Raw genomic sequence first — 24,345 nt, 5'->3', positions numbered from 1 at the left:
GGATCTATGAGACGGTGGATGGTTTCCCCAAGCAGATTGTCAAAAACATTTCAAAGAAATCCTCGTCACTGCGACTGTCAAGCAAGCACTGCTTGCACAGTGGTGAGAACAGCTCTCCTTGTCAGATCTTTTGAGCATAGCCAGAGTCTCTATCCCACTATACACAGCTCTCAAGGTACTTCATGTGGGTAAAGCCATTATCAGTCTCTTTCTGGAATATTTGATAAGAAGGGCAGGAAGGGATGCAGTTGTCTTTGCCAAGGTTCATCATGAGCAGCTTTGTAACACGGATCTCTGTACTCTGCGGGTTGTTCCCAGCAGCACTGAGATAAATGTCATATATTGGTATTAGAATTAGTTTATTATTGGCACGTACCAAGATACAGTGAAAAGCTTGTCTTGCATATTGTTCATACAGCTCAAATCATTATACAGTGCATTGAGCCAGAATAAAGTAAAACGATAACAATGCAGAATAACATGTAAAAAGCTACAGACAAAGAGCAGTACAGGTATGTGAATGATGAAGTACAAGATTGTAACATGGGTCAAGAGATCAAGGGTCCATTGTATTGCACAAGAGGTCCATTCAAGAGTCTGAGAACAGTTTATATGTCAGCTAATATTCTTCAGCCTGGAGGTATGCGCCTTCAGACTTTTGTATCTTCTGCCCGATGGGAGAGGGGAGAAGAGAGAATATCTGGGAGGGGGTGGGTCTTTGATTATGCTGCACCTTCACTAAGGCAGCAAGAAGTATAGACACAGGGGGCAGGCTGGTGCCTGTGATTGACTTCAGTTGCATCCACAACTCTCTGCAGATTCTTGCAGTCGCCCCGTACCAAGCTATTATGCACCCAGAACTAATGTTTTCTATAGTGCACTGATAAAAATTGTTAAGATTTGACTGGCACACGCTGAATTTCTTTAGCCTCCAGAGGAAGTAGAGGCATTGGTGAGCTTTCTTGGCTGTGACTTCAACATGTTTAGACTAGGACAGGCTGCTGGTGATGTTCACACCCAGGAACCTGAAGTTTTCAATTCTCTCATTCTCGACATTCAAACTCAACCTCAATATTCAGTGAAAGGCATGATTTTGACTACCTGGAACTTGCCATTCCAATGCCAGTTTCCTACAACTGAATGCTGCATGCTGGCACATTCCAAGGTGCAGGAGTACATGCCAAGGAACACAATGAAGCCACCAGGAAGACTCTGTGGAAATGACACACTTTAAGGCCCCCTCCCACAGGACACTGAGAGACCGACTCTGCGTATAAACTCTCCATCATATTACCAAAGCAATGTTGAGATTTTTAAAAAATGATGCCACGTTAACATAATAGAGATTGACGTCCTGAATTGTATAATTGCAAATTTTAATGCTAGATGTATTTTTGAGAAAAAGGGTCATTCATAAATGAATTCTCATCAAACCCCAACTGATTCAGAAGGCAGATTAGAATTAACTTATAGATCTTCATTTAACTTTTCATGTTCACAGATCATGACCTAAATCTATCCTGACTGAGGGAAGTACTTATTAGTTGCTTGCAGATTTGGGATGATCAGAGAGAATTACACTAGGAGCCCAGGATTGGTTTCCTGGGTGTGAGCAGAACAGAAGACGTTTTAGTTTGTATCCAACTCATTTTTTATTGGTATTGAGAATTTAAAATGTAAAGGTTTCTGCTCACAATTGTCAATGTCTTTTTACACAATGATCACAAGAAAATAAATCTTTTAAAAAGACATGAAATAGAGAATAATGTTTTTAAATGGAGACCAACAGACCACAGATTCTGGAATCTGGACCAAAAAATAGGAACCTAATAGAAATTAATGGGTCAGGCAGCATCGACAGAGGGAAATGGACAGATGACATTTTGGGTTGAGATCATTCATCTGGACTAGACAGTGTTTTTAAATGTCATCAATTATTGGACATGGACATCCCTAATACTCCCTTAGATCACTATTAGAGGTCAAATAAGGATTATATTAGATTGGATTAATTTTATCTGTGATATGTACATCAAGCATACAGTGAAAAGAGCCATTTACATCATCTTTTTCTTCCACAATGTGCTGGGGACAGCCCGCAAGTGTCTCCACACTTCAGGCGCCAGTGTAGCATGCCTAACACTTACTAACTCCAACCCGCACGCCTTTAGAATGTGAGAAGAAGAAGGAGCACCCAGAGGAAAGTCACACAGTCACAGGGAGAATATACATACCCCTTAGAGACAGCAGTGGGAACCAAACCCCGATCAGTAATCACCGGCACTGTAAAGTGATTATGCTAAATGTTATGCTATTGTGCCACTGAACTACTGTTGGTGGAGTCTAGATTCACAAATAGTTGCGAACCATTTTTCTTTCAGTGTGACCATTAGTGAAGTGATCAGTTTCATGGACGTCATTACTGATAGAATCTTTGTGTAATTTACTTGCTTGAATCCAAATCCCCACCTCTCATGGTAGAATGTGAACTCATACACCAGACCACTGGGATCCTGGATGCTTGTCTTGGACTGGGTTTGCCATCAGCAATGCTTAATAATGTAAACCAGGACTTGTGGTTAATAATGTAAAGCAGGACTTGCTTCTTTGCGCAAATTAATTCAACCCAGTCCAGCATACATAACTGGAGAGTCCACTGTGTCTTTGCCCTGTTCTAAGCTGTGTTTTTCTCTCTCTAAAAGATGACGTACTGAACTCTTCCATCATGATCTAGATAACTTGCTTTTCTTCCGACATGGAAGAAATCACCTGCTGTCAGATCCCAACATTAGAAAATAGTGGAGAAGGAATATCTTGCTCCATTTTAACTGCACTCTCTACCCTCTTGCAGTGTATAATCCAACCCCAAAAGCACTGTCAGCCTGATATCTGGTCGCTGCTCATTTACCTCCCACTGAGGGATGCGATGAGGACATTACAAATGCAGAAAGATGGCTTTCACATTAAAGTCTGCAATAACAATTCAGGAAGGGACAAAGGAAAACAGATGAGAGCTCCTGCTGGTAAACTATTGAGGGAAATGATGCATAAACAATTATAAGTCGAACAGTGAGAGGGAAATCCTCTGGTGTCAAGCTCCAAACATCCGACTGACTTCCTTTATGCTGCATGTTGTATACATCAACCATTTATAAAGTACATCTCTGGAATGAAGGCACGTAGGCTTTGCAGGAAGGTTTTGCTGAGCTTTCAGACCCTCCCCAGGCCCAAGGTCACCTTGCCACTGCAGCCTGTAACCCTTCTGGTCACCAGGCAACTTTGGAGCAGCGTAATAAGCTGGTGTAGTGACAACTTGCAAACTTCATCCTGTGATTCAAACTCCCCACCACTCTGTGCTTCTGTAATCTCCTCCAGACCCTCAAGCCTCTGGGAGCCATGCATACCTCCAATTCTGACCTCACCCGCAATTCCAGATTTAAATATTTTCAACCTGGCAGTCGTACATTGGGTTCCAAGCTTTGAAATTCTCTTGGAGGAGGCAATCAAAGCTATGTCAACTCGTAAAGTAATCCCTCTAATCTCATTCCCCTACCTCCTTCCCTGTGACTTATTCTCTCTCCGTGCTCAAAATTCACTCTGATTCTCCTGCCACTCACCAACCGTAGGCGTAACTTACTGTTGCCAAGCAGTGTGCCCTTTGAACATCGATTTCTCTACCTTCCAGTAATTTCTCATCCCTCCTCCTTCTCCCTCTCTGTATTCCCCATTCTGGCTGCCTCTTACCTCTTCTCCTCACCTGCCCATCATCTTCCTCTAGTGCTTCTCCTCCTAAGGCTCACTGACCTCTCCTATTAGATTTCTTCTTCGTCAGCCCTTCTCCTCTTCCACCTATCACCTCACAGCTGCTTACTTCATCCATTCCACCCTCACTGGTTTCACCTGCTGGCTTGTATTAATTCCTCTCCACCCACCTTCTTTTCCAGCTTCTTCCCCTTTGGTTATGATGAAAGGTCTTGGTCTGAAACATCGACTGTTCATTCCTCTCCATTGACGCTGTCTGACCAGCTAAGCTCCTCCAGCGTTTTCTGGGTAGTGCCCTTAGGCTGTGGCAAGAACCCGGATCACCCAAAGAAAACACAGCAGTCACAGAAGAATGTGGATAGTCCACACAAAAACTATTCGATCAGGACAAAATCCTGCTTCTACACCACTGTCCCGGCCTAAGCCTCCTCGCCTTTCAGTTTCTTTGATATAGTTCCTCGAAACCTACTCTGACTAAGCAGTTATACTGTTTTCTCCATGTGGATGATGACAAACTTGATCTCATGACTTTCTTGGAAATGTTTTGTGATTTTTTTATTCCATAGAAACACTGTACAAAAATGTTTCATTCATTGACTTGAACACACAAGAGCTAAATTTTTTTAAAATTACACAATATTCCTTATTTACCTTCGATGGAAATTATTCTTTCATCATTTGAAAACATTTCCCAAGTTGCATTTTAACAGAAGTTCTCTCCACCCTAGAAAACATCACCCTCATCTCCACCCTTCCAATCTCTAATCATGCCACCACACCCACCACTTTGTTCTGTTAACATAGGCTCCAGAATTATCTGATACTATGTGGTTCGCCCATGTCCTCTCTTCAACCAAAATTGCTACTCAACCATACAGGAAGTATGGCCACCATTCTCATTCAGCAGGAATCTCAAGGTCACCAATCAGAAAATTTGGTGGATCAGTTCCCTTCTGAACAACGTAGCCAACTCCGTTATGGCTAAAACCAGACAGTCAAAAAAAGACCATGATCAAACATCATATATTGAGCAGAGTGCCAAATGGTTCCGTCTAAAGAACAGAATGAAGACTAAGGTGCTGTTGGATATTTTGTTAACAGAACATTGGTGGCCTGATATGAAGAATCTGTTAGACAAAGAATCCCCTCAGAAAGCAGTTGCTAAATGCAAACAGCACTTTAAAGGAGAATTCTCTCAAGAATTCTCTCTGTCTTTCATTTGAACTCAACTTTTCAATTGATGCTTTTACCCCCACCAGGCATGATCCACTCACTTGCATTCACTCCCCCTCTCAGAAGTTTCTTCCCACATTCTCTGAGCATCTCCATGTAGATGTTTCACTATCTGCCCTCTAGTGTGTAGGTGCTATAGATCTTAAGCACCGATCCCATGCATCACAATTGTCAGCAGCGTTTGACATTCTCACACTGACTCTCGTACCTTTCGAGGTCTCTTTAACAAACTGCCCATCTCTCATATTTTGATAGCCTTCCCTCCGATCTGCCCTTTCTTTCCCAGGGCACCTTGAAGTTTTACCACACCAAGAGGCAAAAGGAACCCTTGACTTTGGCTGGTTAAATAAACCTAGCAGTTGTTACCCTTAAAAACAGTGTTCCACTTGCAACAGTGATGGAGTTTCTACAGCCGCTCCAGCCCTTCCAGTGGGGGAAAAGAAATTGAGAAACAAAGAGAAACCCCAAGCTGAAAGCTAGTCAAACAATAACTCCGAAATTCCAGCCCAGTTCGAAACTGCAGATTTCGTTCAAAGCAACAGCTGGATTAGGTTAACTTCAAACTGAGAAGTGCATAGGAGAAGAGGGAAAAGAAAAAAGATAAAAAAAAACATCCAACCTACCTCAGACCCATGGTCCATCCTCCTCCAGCTAGTTCTGTCATCTGTACTCACTCACTATCTTACTAGTGCCTTCGACAGGACTGAATGGCTCTTGTCTTACACTCTGCTGAGCAACTATTAAGGCACTCAGCTCCCACCGTAAGGGTTTGACTGACAGTCTCACACAGAGGCTAATCCAATCTCAACAGATCTCTCAGAAGCGGGTGCCGAGTAGAGAGAGAGAGAGAGAGGGAAAGGAAAGAACTACTTATGGAATGTACCAATCCAGCCAAGTGAGGGGGCAGGGACTTAATCCTATTTTTGCTTGGCTGCTGAACTTCTTTTTAAAAGTATTTGATAAAATTACTTATGAGGTTTAATATTCAGAACTTGTGAATGGGATTACAAGATTGTACTAAAGCCTTATCTTGCTTCACCGTGAATGAAGGCTCTGTCTTGTTGAAATAAATTTCTCCATCTCCAGCCACTTTCTCACACATTATCCTACTTTTTCTCTGTGTTTTACTTGTATAGGAGAATTAAACTGTAAGCTTTCTTATTGAAGCTTAAGACTATTTGTATTTTTCTAAATATTGTATGCTGGAATGTTGGTCAAATTACCCTTTTTCAGTAAAACATCATTAATGAATAGAATTATTATTGGATTCAACAATTTAAAATTTAAAAGTTGCAAAGGCAATATAAAATTTCAGTTACCAATAAAGAAAATAATCTCCAAAGAGGAAAACAGGAACCAGCCTTGAGATGAAAAACAGATTAACCTACTCCCCAACAAATATGGTTCAATATCAACGGCTTCTTCTTGATGAGTCATTTCAAGCTCAGGATGTACACTTAGTGGCCTCTCTATCAAGTGCAGGAACAGAACCTGGTGTGGTCTTCTATTGCTGTGGCCCATTTACTTTAAGGTTCGACGTGTTGTGCATTCAGAAATGTTCTTCTGCACACCACTATTGTAATGCGTGGTTATTTAAATTACTGTCACCTTCCTTTCAGATTAAAACGATTTGGCCATTCTCTTTTGACCTCCCTCATTAACAAGGCACTCTCACCCACAGAACTGTTGCTCACTGGATTATTTTTCACACCCTTCTCTGTAAACTCTAGAAACTGTTGTGTGTGAAAATCCGAGGAGTTCAGTAGTTTCTGAGATACTCAAACCACCCCTTCTGGCACCGACAATCATTCCACGGCAGTCACTTAAATCACATTTCTTTCCCGTTCTGATCTTTGGTCTGAACAACAACTGAACCTCTTGACCATGTCTGCATGCTTTTATGCATTGAGTTGCTGCCACATGATTAGCTGATAGATATTTGCATTAACAAGCAGGTGTATAGGTGTACCTAATAAAGTGGCCACAGAGTGTACATTGAATTCTGACAGCTACAGCCGTGGATATCTTCTTGCAGCTGCTGGTTTGACCAAAACACCTTCTCCAGTCAAACAGCCTGCTGAAGTTAGTTTCAATATCTTCATTCTTGTTATAAAGTCACCAACAGCAGCTGGAAATGGCACTTATGCAGTTTCTTCAATATGGATTTAAAATATACCAGGGTACTTAATGGACGCATTAGAAAAAAAACTGGACCAACACAAAGGTAATGTTAGGAGACGCTTTGTCAAAGAGAGGGATAGATTGGAGAAAAAGGTTTTAGGTGGGAATTCTAGAACATAGGACCCAGGCAAGTGAACACAATGCCACAAGTGATAAGGCACAAGGACTGATAGGATATTAAGAGAGGAAATCATTAGGTCAGGTAAATCTTCAGCCATAATGGAAAAGAGTAAACAGTCGTTTCATGTCAAGATCCTTAACCAGTCCTATTTACTAATTTTCATTGATGCTGCCTGACCTGCTGAGTTCCCCCAGCATTTTGCTTTGGATTTCCAGCATCTGCAGATTTTCTTGTGTTTGACATCTTCAGCCATTCCATCATATGAGCAGCAGCCAGCCAATCACAGGTCATCCTCCTCACCAATCCTCCCATCCAATACATCAATATGGGCCGGCATGGTAGCACTCCAGTTAGCACAATGCTCCACAGTGCCAGCCACGTGGGTTTCCTCTGGGTGCTTCGGATTTCTCCCACATTCTAAAGACGGAGAAGTTAGGGCTAATGAGATGTGGGCATACTATGTTGGCGCCGGAAAAGAAATGACAAATCCTCGCTCAGTTTGATTTGACACAAACAAATTTCTCTGTATGCCTCAAAGTAAAGATAAATTGTAAGGCCATTTAGACGACGTAGCAGCTATTCTAACAAACCAGAGCTGCTGCTGTTGACTCCCATGGATTGTTATCCTTGTATGATGCACCCTCCTGTAATGATGTTCCAAAAGTCGACAAAATGTATTCGAACCTTTATTAGCAATTAGCAAAACATACCGTTTTGAAGCGATGAAACTTAAGTATAATTAAGTGTAACTAAGCCTAACTAAGTAGTCAACTGAAGATGTGGCATCCGATAGTCCCCAGCTCCAAACTACCCAGAACAATGTGTGATTCTGTAACTTTTATTCTCCTCACTTTCACCGTGCCCCCACTCACGTGACTAACTACCATAATAAACGTGCAACACAGAATACAAAGCAGTTCGAAAACAGATGCACAGCTCCTGCAGATGAGTAGGCTGATGGTTACAGATTCCCATAGAATTGTTGCTGAGTTCTGGAGGAACAAGCATTGGAGAACCAGATTTTTCCAGTGTAGGTCTGGGCAAAACAGTTCATCTATCTATGCAAATCTAGATAATTCTGTATACTTTGTCATATGCCATGTCATATGATGTAGGCAATCACAGTCTTTCCATGACTATGATTGTTCTAGGTAAATTTTTCTACAGAAGTGGTTTGCCATTGCTTCCTTCTGGGCAGTGCCTTTACAAGACAGGTGACCCCAGGTGTAATTGGTTGCATAACCAGGACTTGTGATATGCACCAGCTGCTTATACGACCATCGACCACCTGCCCACATGGCTTCACGTGAACCTGATTGAGGGGCTAAGCAGGTACAACACCTTGCCCAATGGTGACCTGCAGGTTAGCAGAGGGAAGTAGCACCTTACACCTCTTGTGGTAGAGACGTATCTCCACCCCACTGCAATTCTGTACTCCAGGGTGATGTGGACATCCCTAGATTGACCTGGGAGTCTGAGTAGATACGTGTAGAAATATTAATCTAGGGACAACGCATAAAAATCTGAAGAAACCCAAGTAACTTTTCACAGACGTGAATTGATCTGAATGTGGTCAACCAACACCAACATGACTGGATCAGTGTTGGTCTGGGCCATCGTGAGTACATTCAGACAGTGTCAGGCTTGTTTGATCTTTTATGCAGCTGAGGTCCTAATGCAGTGTCCTTTCAGGGACTGGTGTTCCTCTACCAAATGTAGCGGATGATAACTCCAGAAGAGCTTTATTCATACAGCTGAGTTCCCCATAATCAGCAGTTTCATTTCATTAAAGGAAAAGATGAGGAATTCCACTTCTCCAAAAGGGGTTAAGGTTTGCACTGACCCATACAGGAAACGCAGTTTCTGCTCCTTCCTCCCCAGTGCACCTAGTTCCAGAAGTCATGACCTGCTTAGTAGAATGTAGTTCCCTGGTTCCTGGGCAGTTTCAGGTACCTCACCAAGACCTGTGGGTGGTGAAAAACAGGAACTCTCTCCAAAATGCTGTAAGCTTCAACTGAAAATTTGAGACTGATCAGCACTGATTTGCAGACTGTCGTTTTTCTGGTCAACAAGATACAGTATAATGGTTTACTAAAGGTTAAAGAAAATAAGGCCATGGATAAAGTCAACAAACAAATCAGTTATGATCTGACTGAATGGTGGTTTGACAGCTGGAATGATGCCTATGTTGATACCCAGCAGTCTATAGACTTGGTGACATGGGAGATATCATGGCCTGGTTCCATTTTCTGCTCATTCAATGTTCACAGTTTGTATAATTTGCAACAGGGCTCTTTAGTTTCCTCTGACTCTCTCTCTTGCTGACCCAGCACCCTTGGGTCAGCAGGAGACAATCAGAGGAAACTCCCTCTAACCCTCCCAAGGGTGCTGAAGTCATCCGGAGCCTTCCAAGCACTCTTGGCTGAGACAGCTAATTCCGCACAAACAGGAAACCAAACTCATGGTTGTCTGTTGCAGCTAAGTGCTATTTAAATTTGCCAAATTAGTTCTGTGGGCACTGCCTGCAGTTGAACTCTTGAGACATTGCTATGACAAGAACGTTGTGGTGTTGTCAGACACTGATCCACATGGGTCAAGTCAGGTGGACGTGATTCTGTAACCCTAAGTTTTCTCAGGATCCCTGGCTGCCAATGCTGTCAGCATTCAGCTGGTGCTCCATGGAAATGATACAGGCAAAGTGAGAAGGAGTCCCATTTAGTACACACATCCTCCACCCTCCAGGAACAATACCACACCATCACAGGCAAACCCCTCCCCACCAATGAGTACATTTACAAAGAACGCTTGGAAGCAGCATCCACCATCAAGGACACGCACCATCCAGGGCATGCTCTCTTCTCACTACTGCCATCAGGCAAGTGGTACAAGAGCTTCAGGTCCCACACCACCAGGCTTAGGAAAAGTTATTACCCCTCAACCATCACTCTCCTGAACCAGTGTGAATAACTTCGCTCACCTCAACTCATGAATTGATTCCACAACCTACAGATGCATTTTCAAGGACTCTACAATTCATGTTCTCAATATTATTTTTTATTTTAAATTGTACAAATTGTCTTCCTTTGCACACTGGTTGTTTGCCAATCTTTGTTTATGGATGTTTTTTTTCATAAATTCTATTGTTTTTCCTACAAATGCCTGCAAGGAAATTAATCTCCAGGTTGTATATGGACATATATGTAGTTTGATGATAAATATGCTTTGACTTAATAATTGAATATAAATAAAAGTTTCCAAAACTTCAGATAGGTATTACTTCTTTTTGAATCAAATGACTTTATGAGTCTTTTTAAGCTGACTCCATAGCTGTGGACTCACTTTTGGGAACTCTGCAGCTCATGTTCTATGTATTATTTATTTTCTTTTTTACTATTTGCATGATTTGTCCTCACTTGCACACCGGGTGTTAGTCAGCCTTTGTTGTGTGTGGTTTCTCGCGGATTCGATTATGTTGCTTCGTTTTGTGGGTGCCGGCAAGAAGATGGATCTCAAAGTTATACAGTATATAGTATGCATGTTGTTGTTCCTCTCTGCACGTTGTGCGGTATTAGGCGGCAACCTTGCTGCTTCTTCAGCACTTGTCTGGTTTTTTTACGAGGCCGAGTTGCTAGCTCAACACTCAACCCAGCACAGATGGAAAGTGTACAAGGAGCCAGTCAGATTCGAACCCAGGACCCCTCGTATCGAAGTCCGGTACAGATGCCACTATACCACCAGCCACCTAATAGTACACATACTTTGAAAATAAATTTGAACTTTGAAACACATGGCTAGCATCGACCAATCAATTGCAGGTTAGAAGCAGTGTCTCCCGAGAAATATGATGATAATCTGGGAAGGGATTTGTTAACCTAATCGGACCTGAGATCCCTTACAGCCAGCCAGTTTTGTTTCTGTTACTATCATGCTGAATTGTACCACAGGTTTTGCCTCTTCAAGGCACAGTTGTAAAAAGATCCAATTCTTGCATTATTTGCCATGTGACTCAAGTCAATTATTTCCCCCACGGTGGAAAAACCAAAACAATCCTTTCCACACAGGACATATCAACTTCCACATCAGAGTGCACGGGCTGCCGTCATTCCCTGTGCAGCTCTCCTTTTTAGCGCTCTTGGATCACATTATCCCAGGAATGACCAAATTCCTCAGTACTTCCACTTCATCTCTAGGCTGATCCCGATCCCGAGGTCCAGAGTTCTTCTCCGACGCACTGGTCTTTGGCGCCGTGATAGCATGTCATTCTGCTACAGCCTTCTGGATGCACTGGAACTTGAAGGCCAAAGGCCTGCTAGAGTGTAGTGATTCAGGCCAGAGTTGCTGGGGAAAGGGTGAATATTCTACGCATGTCTATTAACAAGGGTGTAGGAAAAAAAAAGAAAATTGGAAGAACCCAGCAGGTCAAGCAGTATCTGTAGAGGCAAGTGAATGCTTCGGATCGAGATCCTACATTAGAACTGAGAAGGAAAAGGAATGTTACCAGACCATATACTAAGGTGTGTCAGGAGGCAAGAGTGGGGATAGTGGGTAGTTGTGGGACAGAGGCTGGTGGGTGGAAGCTGGAAACTGATGGAGAAGGGCAACAGTTGGAAGTAGGTGGATGAAGAGGGTGGGAAAGGTGAACAAAGGGAGAATAAAAAACAAGAGAAAATCTGCAGGTGCTGGAAATTCAAGCAACACGCACAAAATGCTGGAGGAACTCAGCAGGCCAGGCTGCACCTATGGAAATGAGTAAAAAGTCGATGTTTTGAACCAGGACCCTACATCAGGATGGGAGAAAAGAAGATGAGAAGTCAGAGTAAGAAGGTGGGGGGAAGGGAAAGAAGAAGTACAAGGTAGGTGAAACCAGGAGAGGGGGAAGGGGTGAAGTAAAGAGCTGGGAAGCCGATTGCTGAACAAAATACAGGGCTGGAAAAGGGGGAATCTGATAGGAGAGGAAAGAAGACCATGGAAGAAAGAAAAGGGGAAGGAGCACCAAGAGGGAGGTGATGGGTAGGTGAGGAGATAAGATGAGAGAGGGAAATGAGAATGCAGAATGGTGAAGGAGAGGGGCGGGTGGGGATTACCAGGAGTTCGAGAAATTGATGGTCATGCCATCTGGTTGGAGGCTACCCAGAAAGAGTATAAGGTGTTGCTCCTCCAACCTGAGTGTAGTCTTATCACGACAGTAGAGGTGGCAATGGACTGACATGTTGGAATGGGAATCGGAAGTAGAATTAAAATGGGTGGCCACCAGGAGATCCCGCTGCTTCTGGTGGACGGAATGTAGATCTACTTTGGGTGTCTCCAATATACAGGAGGCCACACCGGGAGCACTGGATACAGTAGCAGGGAGAATAAAACTTGGTAGATAGATGAATGTGCGTGGTAGGAGACACAGGAGATTATCTGAAGCTGGAACATTCAGTGCAGGCTACCCGAGTAGAACATAAACTTCTGCTCTGCAGAAATGGAAAAGGTCGAGGACAGACAGGCCAGTGTGGGAAGGAGAGTTAAAGTAACGCACGGTTGGAAGCAGACAGAGCACAGGTGAGTTGCAAGATGGTTGCCTAGCCTGTGCTTGGTTTCACAATTGTAGAGGAGGCCATACTGTGAGCACCAAATGCAGTGAACCAGGTTGGAAATGGTGCTGGTGAAACCAAGTGTAGATTAAGCAACCATTTCAGAAAGTATGTGTGCTGACCTCAATGGCCACCCTGAGCTTCCAACTACATCTTATTTTAACTCCCCTTTCCACTCCCACACTCACCTGTCTGTCCTTGGCCTTCTCTATTGCTACAGAGACCAAATGCAAACAGGAAGAACAACATCTCATACTCAGCTTGAGTACCTTACAATCCAACGATATGAACTCTGAATTTTCCAATTTCAGGTAACACACACCTTTGGAATACTCCTCCCACACATATATCTGCCTGCTATCTAGCATTTCCCTTCCCTTTGTATACCTTTCCTATCACCTTCCTCCAATTGGTTCCACCTGCCAACCATTCCCACACCATCTGGATTCAGCAATTACCTACCAGTCTGTATCCCACTTCTCGCACTTCTCCTCCCACTACATACTGGCAAGCTTTTCTTCCTTCTCAGTCCCAATGAAGGGCTTCGAGCTAAAAAGCTGCCTTACACCTGTTGCCTCCACAGATGCTTCCTGGATGCTTCCTGAAGTTCTGTTTTTACTCCAGACTGCATCATCTGCAGTCTGTTTGTCATCAGGGTATGGAATATCTATGAGAGAATCCTGCAATCTCATCATTGAATTCTGGTAAAGCACCCGGTCTGAATGGGTTTACAGTGGAATTTTTAAAATTTTTTTCCTCCATTCTTTCTTCGAAGTTGTCTAGAATATTCAAGGAAGCAATCAGTTTGGGTAAATTACCACAATCGTTTTACGAAGCCTCTATTTCCTTAATTCTTAAAAAGAATAAAGATCCTACCGATTGTGCATCATACAGACCGATATCTCTTCTGAATGTAGACTCTAAAATTTTTTCAAAAATTCTAGCAACTAGATTGGAGAAGGTGTTACCTCAAATTATTACTATGGATCAAACCGGATTTATTAAGAATCGCTATTCATCCTTTAATATTAGGAGATTAATGAATATTGTTTATACCCCCTCATTTACTACCCCGAAATGTATTATCTCTTTAGATGCTGAGAAAGCTTTTGACAGAGTTGAATGGCCTTATTTATTTAATGTTCTTGAGAAATTTAATTTTAATTTGACATTTATATCTTGGATTAAATTGTTATATTACTCCCTGTTAGCCTCGGTTTGTACAAATAATTAGAGATCCTTTTTTCGTCTTTTTTGTGGCACTAGGCAAGGTTGCCCTCTTAGTCCTTTACTATTCAATATTGCTCTTGAACCTTTAGCAATTGCTATTCATGACTTGCCAAATATTGTTGGTATTACCCGTGGAAACGAAATACATAAATTATCATTATATGCAGATGATTTGTTGTTATACATCTCTAACCCGGAGAAGTCAATTCCTGCTATCTTAGATCTGTTAGCTCAATTTAGTAACTTCTCTGGTTACAAATTGAATCTTAATAAGAGCAAATTATTCCCTTTAAATAAGCATGTACCTACTTATGGACGTTTACCATTTAAATTGGTTACTGATTCATTTATATATTTAGGGATAACAATTACGAAAAAATATAAAGATTTACTTAAAGCTAATTTTTTTACCTTTAATTGATCAGATTAAACTTCTATTTACCAAATGGTTGCCAATCTCTTTGTCTTTGATTGGTCGGATTAATGCTATTAAGATGATCATTTTGGCCAAGTTTTTGTATATATTCCAATCGGTTCCAATTTTCATCCCAAAATCTTTTTTTGATAACATAGATTCAAAAATTTCCTCATATATTTGGCAGAATAAAAATCCTAGGTTAGGTAAAAGGTATCTATAGAAATCTAAAAAGGAGGGGGGGCTCACCCTCCTGAATTTTAGATTTTATTACTGGGCAATTAATATTCGATATTTAAAATTTTGGTTACGAGATTTGGACGTATCTTTAAACCCTCATTGGGTAAATCTTGAACCTAATTCATTACAAGGGTTTTCCTTGGGTTCGGTTTTAGGAACTTCACTTCCTTTTACTTCTTTTAAATTATATAAACAAATAAATAACCCAATAGTTAAGCATACTTTACGTATATGGTTTCAATTCCGAAGATTTTTTGGGTTTAATCAATTTATTCTAGCAAGTCCCATTATATCAAATTTTCTTTTTCAACCTTCCACGATGGATCAAGCTTATTTTGATTGGAAAACCAAAGGTATAATATCTTTTCGCGATTTATTTTTGGATAATTATTTTATGTCTTTTAATCAACTCTCTAATAAATATAATTTACCCAGATCTCACTTTTTTAGATATTTACAGATTAGAAACTTTTTAATTACTGTTTCCCTTAATTTTCCACACCCATATCCAATGGACATTTTGGAAAAAATCTTAGATTTAAATCTCTCTCAGAAAAGTGTAGTAGCAATTATATATAATATAATTATGAATTTATGTCCTGATGCTTCTAATAAAATTAAAGCTGACTGGGAAAGAGAACTTGGGAGTAATATACCGACTGAAGAATGGGAAAAAATTCTTCAGTTGGTGAATTCATCCTCTGTATGTGCTAAGCATAGGTTGATACAGTTTAAAGTAGTGCACAGGGCTCATATGTCCAAAGATAAACTATCTCGTTATTACTCTTATATTAGTCCAGTATGTGACAGATGTCATTTCAAGATAGCTTCTTTAACCCACATGTTTTGGTCATGTCCCTTGTTGGAGAAATATTGGAAAGATATTTTTGATATTATTTCAACGGTCCTAAACATAGACTTACAACCTCATCCAATTACTGCTATCTTTGGACTACCAATGATAGACTTAAATAATTTAACCTCTTCATCATGAAGGATGATTGCATTTCTTACTTTAATGGCTAGAAGGTCCATTTTGTTGAATTGGAAAGAGATTAACCCTCCTAAGGTATTTCATTGGTTTTCACAAACTATGGTGTGTTTGAATTTGGAGAAAATTAGAAGTGCAGTTTATGACCCTTCCATTAAGTTTGAAAAAACTTGGAGGCCATTCATTCAGCATTTTCATTTGATGTAATTTGATCATTTCCAAACTTGTTTTATCTCTCTGTACTGTTGTTGGAGGGGAATGGAGTCGTCGACACTGAGGTTTTCTTCTTTTCCATTTTTAAGTTGTTAGTTTTGCCCGAGTCTTTTAGTTTAGTTGATTAATTTTGTTTTTCTTTGGGGATGGGGTTTGTTTTTTTTTTTGGTTTTGTTTTTTTTCTTTTTCATGATTTTTTTTCAGTTTTTTTTTATTTGTATTATCCATTGTCAGCTCTACATGACTGGGAACTTTGTTAACTTACACTATTTGATTTTACAATTACTTTTCCTAAGTGTAACAATATATCTCCTACTATTTGTATTATTGGTATGTTTTGTTTCTATATTTCGAAATTAATAAAAAGATTGAAAAAGAAAGAAAGAAAAGAGAGAATCCATATACGGCACAGCTAAGAAGGGCCAAAAGGCCTGTTTCTGCGCTGTAATGTTCTATGGTTCTATGGTTCTATATACACTCAGTGGCCACTTGATATCTGCCTTTTAATGCAAATATCTGATCAACCAATCACTGGCAGCAACTCATTGCATAAAAGCATGCTGTTACATACTTCATGGATATCTTGTGATTGTCTTATGAGGATGGTGTAATGGTCTTGCAGAGGTCACATGATGTAATTTTCCCGCCGATGTGAGGTCACATGATGACCTGTTCTCACCAGGTATATAAGTGTAGACCCCTGGTGACGCAGTTAGTTTTCAGTTAGATCGTCAGTCAGATAATCCGCTACGCTGCTTATTAATCTCATGACACAGTTTAATTTTAAAACGGAGTTTTACTGTCTATTGTAAGGTACAGAAGTGTTGGGCCGGCAGTTTCACCAATAGCTGCCAGATTTGTTGATGTACCTTTTCAGTAATATTGGAGAGTGAAGATGGGAACCTGAAGGAGTCGTTTGGCGATTTTGGAGAGGATCGACCATTACTGAATTCGTTCAAGAGAGAGTGATCTGCATGAGATAACCTCTGCTAAAAGAAGCAGAAAAGGTTGTGTAGTATCTAGACTATTCTACAGAGGAAAAAGGTCAGTGCCTTTAAACCGTTTTATTTCCATCGCCGTGAATCTGCAGACAAGGCAGGTTCCGGCTCGGATCAACAGTAACGTCGTGTCTTAGAGGAATTCTTTACTTCAGGAAAGTCTCTCCTAATTGACTATATAAACCTCTTGGACTTTCAAATTTACCATTCAAAGAACTGTGTTTGAATTTACCACTTTAAGACTGTTTTCGCATTTACTGCTTTAAGAACTAGTACTGAGTGGCAGTTTGTTAACTGGCCGCACAGCAGTTTAATTCCGGTTAAGGTTTTCATTTGTTTTTTTTTACTAATATTGAGCAGAGCTTAATAAATGTTTATTTGTTTATAGAACCTGACTCAATTCTATATTCATTGTTGGCGGTCACGTGACAATGCAGACATGGTCAGGAGGTTCAGTTGAACATCAGAATGGGGAAGAAATGTGACCTAAGTGACTTTGACCATGGAACTTATATTATTTTATATTATTTAGAGATACTGGGCCGAATTAGGCCCTCCTGGCCCTTCGACCCACACTGCCCAGCAATCCCCGATTTAACCCTAGCCTAACCACAGGACAATTTGCAATAGCCAATTAACCTACCAAACAGTACATCTTTGGACTTTGGGAGTGATTGTTGGTGCCAGATGGGGTGGTTTGAGTACCTCACAAACTGCTGGTCTCCGGGATTTTCATACGCAGCAGTATCTAGAGTTTACAGAGAGTGGCACGAAAAACAAAAAAACACGCGTCCAGTGAGCGGCAGCTCTGTGGGTGAAAACACCTTGTTGATGAGAGAGGTCAGAGGAGAATTGCCAGACTGGTTCAAGCTGACAGGAACTTGAACCTCAAATAACTACGCGTTACAACAGTGGTGTGCAGAAGAATATTTTTCAATTGACAAAACATCAAACCTTGAAGTGGATGGGCCACAGAAGCAGAAGATCACTCCTGTACCTCATAAAGTGGCCACTGAGTATGAAGTACGGGGCTGGGTAGACTGAATGGCTACAAGTCTCTCTATAGCTCACCTTATTATATCCAACTTGCATAACCGAAACAAGATTTTTATTAAATAATTAAATTAGAGAAGAATTCCATTTCCTAAATGAAATGCAATATTTATTTATAATTAAATTTGAGTAATGCTACTTAAGAGCAGTTTTATTCAGGGCTCTCTTTGATCAGTTGCCAATCCAGATTGATTCAATTTAACCCTTATTAAAAATGCTTATGAAGGGTACAATAAAAGGAGAATTAATCAGCTGTTGAATTTTTCCATAAGTTTAAAGTACACATGGCTGAAGTTATGCAAATGGATGCATAAGAAAGCCCACAGGTTATCCTACCTGTCATCTTTCAGCCCACTCTTGTCATCTATGACTTCTGATCCTGTATGTTCAACTTGTCCAGCAGGAAGTGCTTTGTCCTGAAGTACTCCATTTTCAAGTTCATTTGATTTTTCCGGAATATCTTTAAGTTGGGATTCAACGTGGCTCTTCGGATCATTCGTGTTTTGATGAGGAGATGACTGGGTTGAGGAAATCGTTGTGTCTGACGATGGTGATTTAGAGTCAAAGAGCGATGGCTGTAAATGGCCCGAGCTCTGACATTCCTCAGCCACACCAACCTCCATGTCTGGCCGTGCCACCTCAGCCGGTGATTTCTCCTTATCCGACAGCTCATTTTGGTCACTGTTAGGCACTGGTGGCAAAGGCCCAAATCGACTCCTTCCTCCGGTCTGTCCCTCAGCAGCACTTAGCTTTTCCTTTGGTTTCTCCACCCGATTAGAGTTCCGGCGTGGCATTGTGCCAATGTAGGTATACATTTCATTTGATCGGGCATAGCTAGGGCTCCTGGGCAGGGTTTCCAAATCATCCAATGTTTCCTGCACTGCCTCTTTGTCAACCTGGAGACCCACAGAGTACTCTCCCAGATCTTTCTTCCTGCCTTCAGAACTGCTTGAGAATCGTCGGATCGACAGAGTTCGCGGGATGCTTGTTAAGCTGCCGAAACCCTTAAACTTGAACAACTCTGAAACAAATGGAAAAAAAATACTTAGTTGAGACAGTACTTAGAAGATTTAAGATATTATTAAATGAACATCTCTAACAGGAGTATTTGGGAACAAAGGAATAGCAGAGATATTAAAGGAATATTTTGTGCCTCCTTTTATGGAAGAAGTCACAGAAAACCTGGAAACAGCTGAGAACTGCAGTGAATGGGGAACAAAAATGAACTTACAATCATTAAGTAAAGAGATTAATGAGACTGACAACAAGTAAACAATGAAAAAGGAGGGCTCTGATTGGCTAGGATGAAACAGACGCATCAACACACCATCACCGAGCATTTGAACCCAATGGCCTATTCCTGAGCTGTGGGTTCCACATTATATAAATGTTTCCTGATTTCCTAAAGTCAATTAACCAAGCCAGCATAATCCTCCACCCAACACACATCAAAGTTGCTGGTGAACGCAGCAGGCCAGGCAGCATCTCTAGGAAGAGGTACAGTCGACGTTTCAGGCCGAGACCCTTCGTCAAGACTAACTGAAAGAAGAGTTAGTAAGAGATTTGAAAGTGGGAGGGGGAGGGGGAGATCCAAAATGATAGGAGAAGACAGGAGGGGGAGGGATGGAGCCAAGAGCTGGACAGGTGATTGGCAAAAGGGATATGAGAGGATCATGGGACAGGAGGCCCAGGGAGAAGGAAAAGGGGGAGGGGGGGAACCCAGAGGATGGGCAAGGGGTATAGTCAGAGGGACAGAGGGAGAAAGAGAGAGACAAGGAATGTGTGTATATAAATAAATAACGGATGGGGTACGAGGGGGAGGTGGGGCATTAGCGGAAGTTTGAGGTCAATGTTCATGCCATCAGGTTGGAGGCTACCCAGACGGAATATAAAGTGTTGTTCCTCCAACCTGAGTGTGGCTTCATCTTTACAGTAGAGGAGGCCGTGGATAGACATGTCAGAATGGGAATGGGATGTGGAATTAAAATGTGTGGCCACTGGGGACCCCCCCTTCATTTTCCATTCCCAGTCTGCCACACGTTGTGGACAATCACTTCCATGTCCTCTCCCTACAGACTTCATACCTGCACACTAGGTTTTTAGTAAAGGAGATTTTCCCACCCAAATTGTTCTTAAAAAATCATTATTTTGAATGCTGATCCTGAAAATCTGTGCTATGTCCACTATGGTACTGAGGCAAAGGGAATTGTTTTCCTCTCAATTCAACCTTTGCCACCTCTACTCCAAAACCAAGGTCTTCCAATCTCAATAACTGAGCAGAAGCATACAGATGACCTTTGTGTATGCTGAGGTTGGGATGCCTATCACAACGTCATTGTTGACTCCTCCATAAAAGCAAAATAATAGCTTTTACAATAGTGTCCTCCATCAATAAAGGTCCACAATAAGGCACTGGAATATGGGATCACTCCTGACAGTTTCAGAGTCACTTCCTCACAAGGGTAGAAATCACCATCACCTTCAGTGTACCAGCATATCCCATGGCCAACACAAGAAAGATTTTTGAACATTAAGACCTCAAGCTTAGCACAAAAATCATGACCTATTCAGCAGTAGTGACCACTGTTCTCCTATATGCACCTGAGGCTTGGGTTACCTACATGAACCCTCCCAAGCACTGGAAAGATATCACCAACCCTTCCTCTGGAAGGACATCACCAAAGCTTTCAGATTCTAGGGTGCCCCAAGTGCTTTGACAAAGTATTCAGCCCCCAACCCTTGGTTCACATAAATGAATATTACAACCAGGGATTTTGATCAATTTACGGTAAATGAGAATTTTTATTTGTGAATCGCATGCTCCTTTTTTTCACAGTAGAGCTGTGAAAAAAGAGCCCGTGGAAAAACACAGAAAGTCAGGCAGCATCTGTGGAGGGAGAAAGAGTTAACATTTCTAGTCAAGGACTCTTCATCAGAACATGCTTTCTGCTCCTCCAACACTATGCACACATACTTTTTGTTGAATGGCTTCCCCATGCCAGCCTGGATTACCCTTTTCATGGCTGGTAAGAACCTGGCTACAGTAGGGTCTTGGCACTCATCCTCTGCATCATGTGACTCTGTGATCAATAAACAAATGGAATTGTAAAGTTTGGGGCAGCACAGTAGCGTAGTGATTAGCACAACACTTTACAGTACCAGGCGACCAGGGTTCAATTCCTGCCACTGCCTGTAAGGAACTTGTATGTTCACCCCGTTGACCGTGTGGTTTTCTGGTTTCCTCTCACAGTCCAAAGGTATTCCACTTGGTAGGTTAATTGGTGATTGTAAATTGTCCCATGATTAGGCTCAGATTAAATCAGGGGAATGCTGGTTGGCGAGGCTGGAAGGGCCAGAATAAAATAAATATATTTCCGACACAAACAGCTTCTCACAAAATGACAGCAGAACTCTCAAGTCCAGGAGCATTTATCTGGAGAAGCATGACACCCTGAGGACAAGAAGGGTGAGAACATATTGCACTGTTGCATATTTTTCACATAATCTCACTTTCAGAAAGCGTGGAATCCCAAACCAAGGGCTATTTATAACTTTTTGATGTTATGCAGCCTTTTCTAATAGAGCTGCCTGTGTAATGTGCTGGGGCCCCAGTGCTATTAATTCAAGACCTTAACATCGTGAGGAGGCATTCCGCACAGTATCAGCCTCTAACTGATGGTAATGCATTTGTTAAAACACACCAACATTCTCTGCAGGCACAATTCCAAGGATTCCTGTTGGATATTCGATGGCAGAAAGCAACTTTATCTTTTTTCCCCATCATAAATTTTATCTTATGCTCCTTTTTAGCGGGAAGGATTTCAGCTGTAATTTATGGGATTATGAGAAGGATAGCACCACTCACTCACCTCAACTCCCAACTGAATCCACACCAAGGAACTCACTTTCATGGACTCAACAGCTCGCGTCCACAAATTTATTTATTTATTTATTCTATTTGCATAGATTGTCTTATTTCACACATTGTCAGTGTTTGAGTGTTGTTTTTTCTTTGATTATATTGCACTTCTTTGTTTATTATTTATTTATTTATTGGGATACAGTGCAGAATAAGACCTTCCAGCCCTTCGAACCACACCACCCAGCAATCCCCAGATTTAATCTGAACCTAATCATGGGAAATTTACAATCACCAATTAACCTCTGAACTAGTACATCTTTAGACTGTGGGGCGAAACCTGAGCACTCGGGAGAAACCCATATGGTCACAGAGAGAATGTACAGACCCCTTAAAGGCATTGGCAGGAACTGGGTTGCAGTACTGTAAAGCTAACCACTAAGTTACCATGCCAACCACCTTATTCTATTGTGAATGCCTGCAAAAAATAAATCTCCAGGATAGTATATGGTGTCAATAAATTCATTTGATAATAAATTTACTTGATAATTTCTTGATAATAAATTTGTTTTGAATTTTGAATGATCAATATGCAGGCTTTTGGCTGAAATTGTTCGCATAGAAACATAGAAAACCTACAGCACAATACAGGCCCTTCGGCCCACAAAGTTGTGCCAAACATGTCCCTACCTTAGAAATTAATAGGCTTACCCATAGCCCTCTATTTTTCTAAGCTCCATGTACCTATCTAAAAGTCTCTTAAAAGATCCTATCGTATCCGCCTCCACCACCGTTGCCAGCAGCCCATTCCATGCACTCACCACTTTGTGTAAAAAACTTACCCCTGACATCTCCTCTGTACCTACTTCCCAGCACCTTAAACCTGTGTCCTCTTGTTCCAACCATTTCAGCCCTGGGAAAAAGTCTCTGACTATCCACACGATCAATGTCTCTCAACATCCTAAACACCTCTATCAGGTCACCTCCCATCCTCCGTCACTCCAAGGAGAAAAGGCCGTGTTCACTCAGCCAGTTTTCATAAGGCATGCTCCCCAATCCAGGCAACATCCTTGTAAGTCTCCTCTGCACCCTTTCTATGGCTTCCACATCCTTCCCGTAGTGAGGCGACCAGAACTGAGCACAGTACTCCAACTGGGGTCTGACTAGGGTCCTATATAGCTGCAACATTACCTCTCGGCTCCTAAATTCAATCCCACGATCAATAAAGGTCAATATACCGTATGCCTTCTTAACCACAGAGTCAACCTGCGCAGCTGCTTTGAGCAGCCTATGGACTTGAACTCCAAGATCCCTCTGATCCTCCACACTGCCCAGAGTCTTACCATTAATACTATATTCTGCCATCATATTTGACCTACCAAAATGAACCACTTCACACTTACCTAGGTTGAACTCCATCTGCCACTTCTCAGCCCAGTTTTACATCCTATCAATGCCCTGCTGTAACCTCTGACAGCTCTCTGCACTATCCACAACACCTCCAACCTTTGTGTCATCAGCAAATTTACTAACCCATCCCTCCACTTCTTCATCCAGGCATTTATAAAAATCACAAAGACAAGGGGTCCCAGAACAGATTCTTGAGGCACACCACTAGTCGCCAGCCTCCATGCAGAATATGACCTGTCTACAACTACTCTTTGTCTTCTCTGGGCAAGCCAGTTCTGGATCCACAAAGCAATGTCCCTTTGGATCCCATGCCTGCTTACTTTCTCAATAAGCCTGGCATTGGGTACCTTATCGAATGCCTTGCTGAACTCCATATACACTACATCCACTGCTCTTCCTTCATCAATGTGTTTAGTCACATCCTCAAAAAAATTCAATCAGGCTCGTAAGGCACGACCTGCCCTTGACGAAGCCATGCTGACTATTCCTAATCATATTCTGCCTCTCTAAATGTTCATAAATCCCCTTGAACCTTCTGAACCGAGAGACTTCACTAAACCCCTAAAGCACAACCCGTCCCCTCCCCTTCATTTTAAATGTCCTTTGTGTGAAATTTCAGCTGAGTTTCCTCATTTGCAAGGAAAATGATTGGAGTCTGTGCATCTACTATCTTTAGCGCATTTTAAATTCTGACACTACAGTAAAAGGTCAGGGGATCCAGTTACTAGCTAGCATCGACCATCTAAATTTGCGGGGGAGAAGAGAACGGTAAAAGTTTCCCAGGGTTTAGACCAGCCTTTTGGGAGATGATGAGAATTCAAAGGCTCTCAGCTATTTCTAGTCACATTCCGAGAGAGCATGTGGTGCTGGTTATGGGATGCCTGGAGCAGATCAGTGGCCTGTCCAATGAGTCAATGACATCTTAAAATAACAATGTCTATGGAACCCCTGCTTAAAGGAAATGATATAGTTTAAGAATGATGTTATGTTTGCCTCTAATCATGAGCTTTGAGGTTAAAACTGGAAAGCTGCAGTAAATTGTACATTTTTTTTGTGCTGG

At 41.6% G+C, this 24,345-nt stretch overlaps 1 protein-coding gene across 2 annotated transcripts in view; it reads right to left on the bottom strand.

Annotated features, from left to right (window-relative positions):
- The window catches only part of LOC140186198 (SH2 domain-containing protein 3C-like), a 215,585-nt gene that overhangs the window by 103,021 nt on the left and 88,219 nt on the right, over positions 1 to 24,345 (bottom strand). Inside the window, exon 4 of one of the 2 annotated variants that reach the window (XM_072240156.1) lies at positions 18,353 to 19,037. In XM_072240156.1, coding sequence (XP_072096257.1) covers positions 18,353 to 19,037 — 685 coding nt within the window. Of the gene's footprint in view, positions 1 to 5,618; positions 5,838 to 18,352; positions 19,038 to 24,345 lie in introns of those variants that run through there. The other variant, XM_072240157.1, reaches the window with a different exon arrangement.

Source organism: Mobula birostris, chromosome 22 (assembly GCF_030028105.1).
Source record: "Mobula birostris isolate sMobBir1 chromosome 22, sMobBir1.hap1, whole genome shotgun sequence".
NCBI lineage: Eukaryota > Metazoa > Chordata > Chondrichthyes > Myliobatiformes > Myliobatidae > Mobula > Mobula birostris.
The sequence above is the reverse complement of the archived record's forward strand: the minus strand, read 5'-3'. Positions and strand labels throughout refer to the sequence as shown.